The sequence below is a fragment of the Rhinolophus ferrumequinum genome, chromosome 11, assembly GCF_004115265.2.
Source record: "Rhinolophus ferrumequinum isolate MPI-CBG mRhiFer1 chromosome 11, mRhiFer1_v1.p, whole genome shotgun sequence".
NCBI lineage: Eukaryota > Metazoa > Chordata > Mammalia > Chiroptera > Rhinolophidae > Rhinolophus > Rhinolophus ferrumequinum.
Window position 1 is genome coordinate 72,018,428 of NC_046294.1, and position 14,459 is coordinate 72,032,886.

The window sequence follows — 14,459 nt, forward strand, 5'->3', positions numbered from 1 at the left end:
TTTCTGACCCCCCAATCATGAGATTTAATAAAATGATTGTAACTTTAAGCCACTGTTCAGGGTAGCTTTTAAATACAATGATAGATCACTACAACACATCTTGTGTTAATTCAGGTCCTCTGAAAAGCAGATACCAAGATGAGATTAGATGTGCAAGAGATTTAGTCCTAGGTATCCTTCGCTATACCTCGGAAAGATAAAGGGGAAGGAGTAGAGTGAATGGGGAGAGCCTTCAGACCAGGTGCCAATCCGGAGATTATGAAGTCTTAGGATGTATAACTGTTCTATGAAACTTATGACCAGTCTGTTGAGGGTCCTAAGCCTGTTAGAGAAGCCTTACTTACCCAGAATACTTTACTATCAAACTGGAATTTTGGATTTGGCTGTTTTTTTGTAGTATTCTAGAATTTGTAGAACGTAGCTCTGAAGCTTATCAAAATAACTTAGAATCCCAATGTTAGAGCTTTCTCCCTTTCACATTGTATAATCCTTTATTAATAAAACTTAAAATGTATTATAATAATTTCTTGAGTATCTGCTTTATTCATCAGACTTTGAGAATCCTGAAGGTGGGTTCTATGTATTTTTCACCTTTGTGTGCTTCTTCACTCTCCAAGTTCCTGACTTAATGAATGCTTGTTGAACGGCTAACTGAGAAAAATGGTCAAATCATGTTTTCTGTGTAGTTCTCAGAATAAATTATAATTATCTGGTTTATTTACAAGGATTTGTTGTTGATGAAGTGTCTGATGTTAATTTCCTTTTTAAAATATGTTGCAAATACGCTTCTAAACAATCATGGTAAAGAAAACCACATGTGACCTAGGATTTTTTTTTTTTTAATGGCAATTTGCTATTCTTACGTTAGCAAATTGGTAAATATTTTTTATAGTCTTGTTAACCAGTACTACTGGCCTTCTGCCCTTTTCTGAAGGATTCTGGATGGGAGAGTTCAAAATTTATAAAGTTGACACTTTAATTGACTTCCTAGAAAACAAATCTCATCTTGTGAGTTCCCTTACCTAAAACCTTCAGTGTCATTGTAGCCTACCACAGTCGTTTCCAGATTTTTGGATTTAATGGATTAGTATCATTTAAAAAATTGGGGCACTGACATTTATTTGGCAGTGTCTGAGACATCTTTGGTTGCCACCATTGAGGATGTTCTACTGGCATCTAGTGGGAATGCCAGTAGACACTGGGGATACCACTTGTCATTCAACAATGCACAGGACAGCCTTTAGTAAAAGAATTATCCAGCTGAACATGTCAATAGTTCTGAGGTTAAGAATCTTTACTCTGGCACAGCAATGTGAATATACTTAATACTGCACTATATGTTCAAAAATGGTTAAGATAGTAAATTTTATGTCCTGTGTATTTTACCACAATTTTAAAAAAAGAACATGGGTCCCGATAGTCTAAGGAAAATTTTTATTTACAAGTCAGCTTTCTGCTATTTTGAGAGGAATAAAAAAATTTAACTTCTTTGCTTCAAGTAGAGCTCAATTTCATTGTTAAATTGGTATATGTGTTGAGATATGTAACACAGGCCCTAGGTCAGATATCATAGGAGAACCAATCGAGCTAATGTGTCAGGAATTTGCAAACAATAGACATAAACTGACTCTGGTTAACTTAAGCAGGAGACAACATATATTGGAAGGCAATGCATTCAGTAGCAAAATCTAGAAAAGAAACCCTAAGCTCTTTGTAGGATTAGCCTCCAGTGTTTTCAGTCGAGTATCTGACAGGCCAAACTTGTTAAGGTCCTATACTCCCTTAACAGGCCCAGCTGTGTGTGGCATCCTAAGTGATGTCCCACTAAGACTGTATAATGTCTCTGTCCCCAAACGTAGGCTGAAAGGATGCTGGGCAAGTAAAAACGATTGATATCATTTTCAACTGAAAGATTGAAAATACAAACAAGCAAACAAACAAAAATAGGCTTTAATCACTTCTACATTTGCTGATATGAGCCTTATGGAAATCATTTTACCACTTTGTTTTGTCACCTATAAAATGAGGAACCTGAATTCAATGACTTCTACTTTCCTTTTCATTCTGTTGTTATAGACTTATTCTGTTATGTTTTAAAAGGGCCTGTGAATTCCTATTCACATATACTTCATCTTTTGCCAAGATTATAGATCCCCTCCTTGGTGTGATCTGGCCCTAGAATGACTTCCTAATTGCTTTGGTGGCATTTCTCAGTTTGGCGATATTGATCTGTTTTGAGTGAAAAAGATTCTTACCTGAAATGGTAAAAAATAAATGCATCTTCTTAGGGTGTGCGTGTGTGCGTGTGTGTGTGTGATAATTTATATCAGTAAGAAAGTAAATTCCAATTCTTCATTCCTCTATTTATAGAGAAAACCATGCATGGATGTCGGAAGTGTAGAGGAGGAAGAAGGGCTGAAATGGCAAAGCCTTTCCTGGCTCTCTGTCTTTTCTTTTTTTAATTTTATTGGGGAACAGTGTCTCCAGGGCCCATCAGCTCCAAGTCGTTGTCCTTCAGTCTAGTTATGGAGGGCACAGCTCAGCTCCAAGTCCAGTTGCCATTTTCAATCTTTAATTGCAGGGTGCGCAGCCCACCATCCCATGGTGGAAATTGAACCAGCAACCTTGTTGTTAAGAGCTTGCGCTCTAACCAACTGAGCCATCTGGCTGCCCCACCAGCTCTGTGTCTTGGTAAAGGATTTAACTCTGTGTAGAGAGTGATTCTCCCAGAGAAACACATTAGTGAGTCTCTGTGTATGGAAAGGGAGAGCTGGAGCTGTGTGGACTTCAGAAAAATTAGTTTGTGGGGGATGTTGGAAGGAATAGGGGCTAGAGACTTGAAGATTAGGAAGAGATGTGGTAGGTATTGAAGCTGCACAGGTAGGTGGCCAGTGAGAAATTCCTGATACTGAGATAGGTAAAGGATTTGAAGGATGGGGATAATATATGATATTTATTTTTACTCAATTTCGTTGTCCTTATGCAGTATAAAATATCACTGTCAATGCAAATCTTCAGCAAAGTCAATAGTCTCACAAAAGCCTTGTAAAGGACTGGTTTAGGGAAAGTTAAAGAGAAGAGGGTGAGACCAATATCTTGGTTGGCATGGGGCAGAGAAAAAGGAACACAGAGCAGCTGTGGCAGGAGAGACGCAGTGAAATCAGGTCAGGGGTGGGAACTTGGAAACAGAAGTGACTACAAGAATGTAAATCCTTGGGAATTCACATGCATTTTGTGGGACAAATAGGACTTTCCGAAATACTTAGAATGAGAGCTTGGGCCAAAGGATAAGGGGAACTTAGTGTACCTTTGAGCTCCACTAATGAAAAATAAAGGGTTGGAGCTCTCACTTTACCTACCCAGTGATAGGGTGGGGTGCAGCTGAAGACCCAAAATAATGTGGTGGGTTGTTAGTTTTTTTTGCCTTAGTCTTTGATTTCATTGTATAGCATATCTGCTCTTGATGGGGGGGAAAAAAAAGCACACCTAAATATAAATCATTTTACCATGAAATAAAAATTTTATTTATTTGTGTATTTAACATTCATTGACATCTTCTAAGTGTAAGTTGCTTGAGGAGAGACATGGATGAGTAAGACACATTGTGCCATAAAAGAGCTTATCCCCACAGGGAGGAGAGACATGCAAAAACCAACTGCAATTCGAGGAAAGATGAAATAAGTGCTAAAAGGAAGGCAGGAACAGTGATCATTAATTCTAACTGGGGAACAATCATATAGAATCCAATGACTGAACGTGTGTTCTCCCTGAAGTTTCTAATTCTTTCTTCAATCACCTCTCTCTCCTATTAACAGAAAACAAACAAACAAACAAAAAAAGAATCCCAAACATTTTGACATGGTATAATATACATTAAAAAACCCTAAGACTATAAAAACACAAGAATTGTGGCAGTACATACAATTTCTCTTTCACCCAGCCCAGGTTTCTGTGCCTGAGCCAGTTTTCTTTGTGAGACTATTGAAGGTTCTGAAAAACAACCTCCAAAGGCTTAGAAGGCAGATTGTATGGAGCATAAGGCCTGGAGGTCAGGTATCTTTGCATCTTGTCTGCCATTTTACCAGCTGTATGATCTTGGGCAAATTACTACGTAGGCTCTTTGAGTGTTAGATTACCAATCTGTAAAATCAGGATAATAACAAGTCATCGGATTGTTGGATGAAATGAGCTAATGCATGTGAAGTGCTTGGTATACTGTAAATACTTGATATATTTTAGCTGTTATGATTCTGAAAAGAATACTGGGAACTTTACATTCATGAGTTTAATCACATTCTTTTGAATTTATATTTTCTGTTCATCACTTGTTGGATTAATGAACTTCCTGAATTTAAAACCCATATAATGAAATCTTACTTTCATTTGTCCAGAAGTTACCTCTTTCCAGCCTTGACTACGAGCACCTCATTGTATAATACTTAAAGATTTAATGCACCAGTCTGTCTTTTTCTAATCTGTCTGCCCCAGAACCATTTGTAGTCCAATTCTAGTTTCCTTAAGAGTCTAAGATAGTTACACATGCTATGCAGTATTCCATGAGTTCCGTAGTTTTACATAAAGGGAGGTACTATTTTCTGTTTTGTTGGTGACAACTTTACCAACAATTTTCAGTGTTTTGTGAGCGTTTTTGACAGCTCTTAGAATCAGAACTTTAGAGTACAGTGACATGGTATTTTCCAACATGTATTCTCTGAAATGCTATTCTGTGAGTGCTCAAGGATGTTCCATAGAAAGATCAAAAATTTAGGAGGCTCTGAGTGAAACAGTTTGTTAGGTACTTTGAAATAGCCTGTGCACCTGAAATACATTACGTAGTATTTTTTGAACTTGTTTCCCCCATAGCATCCTTTTTTGGGACTTGTCTTGTAGGACTAGTGGTCTGGGAACACAACTTGGGAAATGCTGGTTGATATAGTAAATTCTCCTTCAATCCGTTATCCTACATGAATAATTTCTCTCTAAGGGCATTATGATGTGGAAGCACTTTCATTGTTCTTCTGATCATTCAAAGACTCTTAGGTGATCTTTTTGGAGTGTATTATTACATCCTGATGTTTTGTTGAAAGGTTAAATTATATCTGTGGACTTAAAGATATCCTTCTGAATTCTCCTTTCCCAATTGCTTTTAAAAGCTTACTAAGTAGTGATAGGCAGAGATATGTAGTAGAAAGAGTAGAGAATCCTGCAGCCCTTATGTGGGAGCATTGTTCAAACCCGTGGCAGCCACATGACCTTAAACAATTCATTTAGCCTCTTTCAATCGTACTATTTTTATCTTTATCTAGAGACATGGATGGCTTTTATCCTTGTCCTTTCATTTCTTTCTCATGCCACTATTTCTGACTGACTTGACCAAGTACATACAAATCAGCTTATGCTTTTAAATTCAATTTGGGTCTTGACTAACACAAAAAGGTGTAGGTTGGGACATTGGATATTCATAAGCATCATGACCAGCATTTTTAAGCAGTCACTGTCAATGATCAACCCCTTTCCTTACACATATCTGCAATCAGGAAAAATTAGGGTACTTTTAGTCACCTAGGAGTCCCTGAGGGTGGGCGGCTCAGGAGGAAGGTGTGATGTACCTCAGTCCATCTCCACAGGGGAGAGTCTCCTACAGTATGTTAACTGAGCAAGGAAGGACAGTGAGTGGCAGCTTGACAGAAATACCCCAAACTTGATAGTGTCATTTTCATGACTTAACCAAATGATACTGTATTACTGAAAACTTAAAATCAATAGCCTCGTTAAATTTTGAATATCTAAGGCCTCAAATTTCTCCCCTCCATAGGCTTTTACATGAAAGTTCCAGTGTGTTTTTCCAAGTGAGTGCCCATTTCCCGGTCTTTCCCGTTCAAGCTTACTCTGAGACAAAGAGAAGCCCCCTTATTTGAAATCATAAATATTACCATATAACTTCTGAATTCCTTCAATATCATCCTGTGAAAGTTTGAAATCCTCAGAGTCTTTATCTTCATAGGTTGGATACATCACAGCATTGGGATCAGACGAATGACCCAGACCCAAAGAATGGCCAAGTTCGTGGGTTGCAGCATATAGCAAGTTAATTCCTACAACCAAAGAGTGACATGCAGTAACTATAAAAAATAACTATATGCATAATAAAATATAACATAGCATAATATATAATAGAAAATGAAATAACTATAAAAATACCTAACTCTTGAAATCCTCTGCAGTTGACTTATTTGTTTCTAGGTCTTCATAAGGGGGAATGGTTTAGAACATTAGCGGTGTCCAAACTGCGGCCCGCGGGCCAACTGCGGCCCATGATCCATTGTTAATTGGCCCACAGCAAATTCCAAAAATATATTTAGTTTACTTAAATAAACCAGGTGAGGCAATGCGTACTTCACCTCGAGTGAGTGGCCCGGCTGTTTGTGTATTTTACTGCATATGGCCCTTGGTGAAAAATGTTGGAAAAAGTTTGGACACCCTTGGTTTAGAAGGAAAATCAGAATGCTAGTGTTTTAATCTCATTACCCCATTTTTTTAAAGTAATGTTTTTCTGCCTATTTGCTTCTTATATAATTACTCAGAGAGCAGTATTCTGTAGAAAGCAAAGGCTTTAGAAGCATTAAGATCTAGGTTTTAAACTCAGCACTGCTACTTACTACTTGGATGGTTCTAAACACATTAACTGACAGTACTGAGTCTTATGTCCTCATCTGTTAAATAGAGATAATAATTCCTACCTTGTAGATTTGTCATAATAATTAGAGTTTCCCAATATATGAGAAATAATGGCTGTTAAATAAACGATAGTGACTTGGATGGCAGGAGAGAGAAAGTTGGTTTTGAGAAAACAAGACGGAAAGGCAGGATCGCCAGGCAATGCTGGGTTTTGCCTCTGATTTATTAAATTGTATTACATATATGCTTTTCGCTCCCTCAGACTCATAGAAAGGCTTTGCAAATAAGGGGGAAGGTGTAAGCCTGTGAGTTTGAATGGAAAGAATTCCAATTGTGGTGCATTAGATTGACTTTAGCCTACCTTGAATGGAAAGAAAGGAGAATGAAAAGGATATGCAGGATGTAAAATGGAGGCAGTGTCATAATTTCACACAGGTTAGATTTTCACAGCAAAGCTTCACTCTGGTGGTGAATTCCCACTGCCAGTACTAATTTCAAGGCCAGTATTTGTTTTTTGTTTTTTGTTTTTTTCAGAATTGCCTCCAATTAGAATATGATGGGCTGGGTGATGGTGTGAGTCCTTTCTAAACAACAGTGAATAATCTCAGAATTGTATATAATTCTTAAATATCGTAGTTGCTGCTCTTCTTTCTCTTCAATTAAAAAGGTTAAATTTGGGGGAAACATAAAGAAAGAGCTGTAATTTATTAAATTATTGATACATTCCAAACACTGTGCTAGGCACTGTATAAACATTATCTCATTTAATTCAAAGAACAATCCTATGAGGTGGGAATTATTTACAGTCCCATTTCATAGATGAGAAAACTGAGGCTCAGAGAAGTTGAATAACTTGCCCAAAGACACGTAGCGAGTAATTGGGAGAGGCACAGCAAAGTAAACTCAAAGTTGCTTGACTTCATCGCCTGAGCTTCCATCTTCTGTATGTGTAGCATTATGAACATATTAAATGAAATTATGCATTTAAAGCACATAGCACAGTGGTTAGCAGTTAGCAAGGGCTCAGTAATTACTACTAATCAAAGCAATTATCAAATTAAAGCTAGTATAAGAAGTTCGAGATTTTTGAAAAGGATGTATAATAGAAGAGAGACGGGATACAGTACCGATACTGCTGCCATCACTCCAGCGTTCGTCCTCATCAAAGTGGGTATCTCCTCCTAGGCCTGGCCCAGGTGCGAAGGCATGAGCTAGTATGTTTCCTGGTCCATCAAATGGGTACGAGTCCCCGTGAGCTGAAAGAAAATAGGGTGATTGCCCTTAGTGACTGAATTTATCAGGTTGGTGCAAATGTAATTGAGGTTTTTGCTATGATTTTTAACCTTTTTAACCGTAATTATTTTTGCACCAATCTAGTACCTCCACCCAGTTAGAGTTTATGACTACGGAGCCTGGAAAGATGAGCCCAGTCCAAGAAGTGAGCATTGTGTTATCAGCAGCCAGTTGTATATGCAGGGTGGTTTGGTGTTTATTTGTCAGAGCACTTCTCCTTTCACAGAACACTGCCCATCACTGATAACCACCATATATCGAAAGCTTATTGGATATGGGACTTGAAATACATTTACATCGAACTTATGGTTGCATCTAAGTGTTAAATTTGATCACTTTGCTTGGCTGATGGTGGCAGTGTGGACAATGAGTGTGAGTACTGCCTTTAGCAAGAAACTTGTGTACCATGTGTTATAATCCTTCTTAAAGATTTAGCTTATTCTTTGTGGTTATTGTAGACAGTCTTTTGGAGAACATGCTCAAAGGGTTCTTAAATGAATTTGAATAGCACTTTTGATTGTGATGGAGAGCTAGTTATTTTCAAATTGGTATCAGGCCATATCCAGTTTATCTAGTTCTTGAAAAATATGGAATGCCATGATCAGTGCTTTCCATAGCATTGTCTTCAGTGTTGTCAATATTATGGCTGAAGTTTAATTTCAGCTAAATTCTCAACACCCAGTCATTTCAGTATTAGAACAGACCAAAAGAACAGTATTTTCCTCTAAATTTGCACCATGAAACACCAGTAATTAATAGCAGTTCATATACATGTTATATCACCCTAAGCCCTTTAATATGAAAGTTCTCTGTTTTCTACTTTTTTGCTACAGGAGGAGTGTTGGTAACAGTCCAGAGGGGCTGTCCTTTTTCTTCAGGACCACTTAAAGCTTTTGGAAGGTGTAACCCCTTTTCTCAGTTTACTGCTGATGTTAGTTAGATATATTTTAAACTGTCCTATAAATATAAGTGTGTGTGTGTATGTGTGTGTGTGTATACACATGCTACAAAACAGTGGTTGGCAACGTTTTTCTGCAAAAGGCCAGATAATAAGTAATTTAGGATTTGTGGGCTTGAGGGTCTCTGTCACAATTACTAAACACCCTGCCATTGTAGTCCCAAAGCAGTCATAGACAATAGGTAAATGAAGGCTCATGGCTGTGTTCTAGTAAATATTTATTTGCAAAAACAGATAGTGGGCTGGATTTGGCTTATGGGCCATTGTTTGTCTCATCCTCTGTTATAAAAAGTGGCCCTAAATTAATGGACTAGAAAAAGAGCTGACAAGACCAAAATCATTAAAGATCCTAAATTCTGAAGAGAAGAAGGCACGGACATTCAAGACAAGCAAAAGAGCACACAGGATTAGGCTGCAGGAATCTCCCTCACCTCCTCTTGCAAAGCCAATCATGATGTCAGCAATTCCCCGATGAATTCTCTTGAAGTGCAGGGGGATCTCTTTTTTCCACATTTCGAAGGCCTTGGCCACTAGTTGATTCACTCTGAGAGGTGATAAGTCTCGAGTATATGATAGGATCCTGGAAGCAAACAAGAAAACAATGTTTGTTTTGACTTCTTAGGAAAAGGGCTTTATTGTTTTTGCCAAAATGAACCAAAGCAAAACTAACCTGTAGGTGACTACTTTGGAAGTCCATTTTGGGCTATTTGGGAATAGTGAGTATTCTGCAACATCTGGCATTCCACATCTGGGCTTCTGCATTATTTCTATGATGCGGGAGTTTAACATTCCAGTTATAGGCAGGTGAAAGAATTTTTGCATCTCCTTGAGTTTGGCTTCTATACTATTGACATCCCTTGTTTTTGAGTCATATGGATAAAATCTCTCGAGATAGTCCTGTTGGAAAGAGAGTAATTGATCTCTAATTTTTGTTTATTGTCTTCTTTTATCTCAGAAATCTGCACCTTTTTGCCTCTGATTTCTGTGGACTCACATATAGTGGTTTAAAGACACATAGTTACATAGTCAGCAAGTAAAATAAATGTGCATTATAAAAGCAGTCCTGGGGGATGTAAAGTACAGCATAGAGAATATAGTCAATCTTATTGTCATAAATATGTATGGTGTCAGATGGGTACTCACTTATTGGGGTGATCACTTCGTAAAGTATATAAATGTCTAATCACTATGTTGTACACCTGAGACATACAAAATTGCATTGTAACTGTAATTGAAAGATAAAAAATTTAAAAATAAGTGTGCATGAATGAGAAGAAAATTTAATATTGACAATGAAGCATTGTCATTCCATTTCATGAGCAAAAGAAAAGAGTACCTCCATTTCTCTTTTATCCCATTAAATGTTCTGAACAGAAACCTACTGTACACTTCATGTAACATAGAATTGTCTGTAACAGCTAATCAGGAAGAATGATTAGTGTGTCCTCAAGAGGCACAACTGAGACCTTCGTTCACATCAGAGACCCTGTGGGGACATCCGAAGTCACCCAGCCCCTTCTAAGATTCTCTGGAAATCTGGTCGCATCTAAAGTTAAAGGGTGTTAAAATTTTAGTCCTGGGAAGGGATATTATGAAATTATAGTTTAATGTACATATTCTCAAACCTCATAGCAACTAAATGATTTGCTCAAGGTCACATATTAAATTAATAGCGGAACTGGACCTGAGTTTCCTGATTGCTGGTCCTGTGTTCTTTCTACTGTTAAATCACTCGTAAATCCCATTTATGAGGCTGCAGGATAAAGCAGGTCTCCCAGGGGCATTCCGTGCACCACTGGGTCCCTGGAAATTTCTTAAAGGACCCAAGTATCTGGTTATGAGATTAGCTGCTGGACTAAATAGAAAAAAAAAAAAAAGAATGAAATAACAACAGTGGCAGCAGCCTCACAAGAACTTTTATCAAGCACTTACTAGATAGTGGCAGGGACTATATACTAGGAGCTTTACATACTTTTCTTTCTGAAGCCTCGTAATTACCCTGTAAAGGGGAGGTACATTATTGTTATTCCTATTTTACATACGAAAAAAAATGGCTCAGAGAAACAAAATAACTTGTGCAAGGCCGACCCATGAGTAACTAAAGGAGCCAATATTTGAATTTGTGCTTTGATTCCAAAGCCCACTTCATTAGAAAAATGTACAGGGTGATATAATGCATGATAGTATTATTGAAATGATTTAAACATTTGCTCACTCATTGGCTGTCTAATTTGAAGTAGGTGCAACGGCTACTTGTCTCAGAACCTCTGTATGTTGCCCTGTATGTAAGTAACCTTAGTAATGTGCTTTCTCTGCTTGTTAACAATAATTATGTTTCATTCATTGCAACAACTACTCATTGTTCATCCGTGACATTTAAGAATTAATCCCTTATTTAAAAACAAACAATGCATTTTGTCCATTCCAGAGCTACAGGCTTTACAAAGACACCCTTTGGAGGAAATTTCTCTGCATCCTTGAGATGAATTTTCCTGCCTTCCGTAAATCTAGCTAACCTCTCTCTGGCTTACTGGCAACTTGCTTGTTAAGTAAAGAGATTCAATACTCTCGTAAGTGTCCTCCTTCTGGAGAATCTATTAGGTGGAAAATACGAAATCGCTGCTTTGGAGGTAAAAAACAGTCAAATATCAGTAATTTCATATGGTTCAATCAAACGTATTACTGGGACTTTTAAAAGTCAAAGTTAATGTGAAATAAAACCTGACTATTCCTATGCTTAAAGCTTCAATCTATAAACAATACTTAGGGTTAAACATCCCTTTATTTTGCCAAATAATAATTATTTACACTTATTGGGCTGCTTATGAAGTACTGTATTAGAAAGAACATGATTTTTGAACCAAAAAACTTGTCCTTGACTTTTATCAAAACACTTCCTTGATTCTCCACCATTAACAAGTATGTGAATCAACTTAACTTTGGTTTCTTCGTTTTCTCAGGATAGAGCTAAGAATTAAATGACATGATGTATATGAACTACTTTACAGTTGTTACATACATGATATTTGGTAGTGTTATTACTTCATTTATTCACTAGAATATTCCTGTGAGTTATAAACCACATAGTATTATTATTTCTATTGGACACATGAGAAAACAAAGTCAAAACTTCATGTCTTGCCCATCATCACACTTGTAAGTGGGAGAGCCATAACGTCTACCCTTATTTTCTGATTTCAAGTTTCTCCATGACAATAGTCTTCCTTCTAAGAGGCAACGCTCTGCTCTTATGAAAAGAACCTCAAGTTACAATAAATAACAATAACAACTTCAATTTATTGCATATGAACAATGTTCCAGGTATGGTGTTAAGTGCTTCACAACACCTTTATTTGGTTGGTACCATTATAACATCCAACTTCCAAATTAGAGAAATGAAGCTTACAGAAATGTAATAACATTCCTACGCTCATCTACATAGCGAGCGGAAGAGCTGGAACTTGAACCCACTTTTGGAAGGCTCTAAAGGCTGCTCTTAATAGCTATTCGATTAAAACATATGTTGCCTTTATAGTAGAAAAATTACCAAAATTGAAAAACACACTTGCTAATGCTGGTGCAGAGACCATGGAGACCCAGGTGAGTGGACCAGTGACATACCTGAGCCTGTTTCCACTGTGGCTCACTCATGCCTCCTGCCTCCAGGGGAAGCGGCAGAGCCAGGCCGCCGGGCAGCAGACACACAGCGCACAGCAGGGCCAGCTGCATAGCTGCTGTCCACAGGCTGTTCTCAGACCTATGGTTGGTTTGGTGTTTTCTGCCAGAGGCTTCAGAGATTTATATAGCTTCTCAGCCCTGACTGTGAACATAGGTGACTCATAAGAATGGTTTGTTCTTTGTAGTTTCTACAGAACTTTGAAAGTGTGTGTTATTTTTTATTAATGACAACGAGGAAGTTTTATGTTCTTATTGGCAGGAAGCACACAATGTGTTTGTCTTGGATTTTTTTCCTTGTCTCCTGTGTAAAATTTAGTCCACGAGAAAACACATTTTATTTGCTGGAATTAAACTGCTACTCCAACCTTATCGTCGTAATTTAAAACGTAAGGGCGCCTCACTGAGGACATTATTGTACCGCATATCTTAAAAGAGCTTTTTTTAAAAAAAAACATTGAAATGCATAGACAAGTTCATAAAACATAGACGTGATCAAATAATCATTAAACAAACATTCTGTGACAGTCATCCAAGTCAAGAACTAGAACATTGCCAGCACCTTGTGGTTCTGTAGAGGGGGAATGATGGCAGGAGTGGCAGGAAGAAGAAATGCTGAGCTGTGACTGGGTCAGTGGCCACCCAGAGCCTGTACTCCATTCCCTCATCTTCCAGACACCTTGGCGGAGCACTGAGAATTCCCTTCTCTAAGTCTCCTTTTAATCAGATTATTTCTTTTCTTAGTGGTCAACATTACTCCGAATTTCTCTTCAATTACATGAAAAAATAAGAACCAAATAAAAGTCTTCAAGTATGGGCTTGACTGTGTAACTACCATACTCGTCATGCTTCACATTGTATAGAACGAGGTTTCTCCAAAGCTAGACTTTCAATTTGGAAATCACTGTATCAAATCTTTCTCTTCTAATCACCCTGACTCCAGACGCTAACCAGACACTGGGAGGGCTGCTTTGGTCCTTGATATACATCATGGTTATGCTACATATAGCAATTAAGTATCCATGATCTAGAGATTCTAGTTCAACTACTTTATTTTCACTAAAGATAAAATTGAAGCTAAGGTGATAAATTAATTTATTTCCCTAACGTCACACAGATAGTTAATATTAGTCCTGCCTCCCCATCCAGTGCTTTTTCTATCACATCACATTGCTTATTCATTTTGTCATTACATTATGCATTTCTTGGGAGAGCACCATGGCTTTTGACTATAATGCATCATAGAAAACACTCCAAGTATACTGGTGCTGGAAATTTAATTATTCAGGTAGTTTCTAAACCATTACATAGATGCTTTAATTCTGTGTAGTCACAGTACAACTATACTTGAGGACCTGGTATCTTTAGTCAGTGTCTGGTATGTAACAGGTGCACAATAAATGTTTATAGAATAAATGAATATTTATGAACTTGGATCAGCTAATATGGAAATTATATGATGTTTTCTGTGATCTTTGCATTGAATTAAAGTTCAAAGGCATTTCCTAGATTTTATATTTTTATTTTTAGTAGTTCAAAGCACATTAGACACTACAAATATTTAAAATAAATCTTAGTAACCCCCTTGAATAGTCACTTTTGGATAGGGAGAAAGAAGTTTTCTCTTGTTCATCTAAACTGTAATTAGTGAAAAAGCAAATGAGAGGGATTAAGTCCCAGTTCCAACCTTTAGAAACTTATGCTCTGGTGCTGGGATATAGAGAGATACATACTTTTAAAGCGATGTGACATTTAAAGCATTGCATATTATAAGCATATGCAATGCTATCAAGGAGAAGGAAATAGCTAATTTTTCCTATGGAAGTTGAGGAATGATTAATATAGGAGGTAGCAT

General features: G+C 37.4%; 1 protein-coding gene across 1 annotated transcript; it reads right to left on the reverse strand.

Moving 5' to 3' along the window:
• Positions 1–3,585: 3,585 nt before the first annotated feature.
• MMP7 (matrix metallopeptidase 7) lies at positions 3,586–12,701 on the reverse strand. Its single transcript, XM_033120743.1, has 6 exons — positions 12,551–12,701; positions 9,600–9,826; positions 9,361–9,509; positions 7,806–7,934; positions 5,934–6,095; positions 3,586–3,805 (listed from the first exon to the last, which is right to left on the reverse strand). The coding sequence occupies exons 1-6, from the start codon at positions 12,656–12,658 to the stop codon at positions 3,789–3,791; spliced, it is 792 nt and encodes a 263-aa protein (XP_032976634.1). The 5' UTR covers positions 12,659–12,701; the 3' UTR covers positions 3,586–3,788.
• Positions 12,702–14,459: the final 1,758 nt, after the last annotated feature.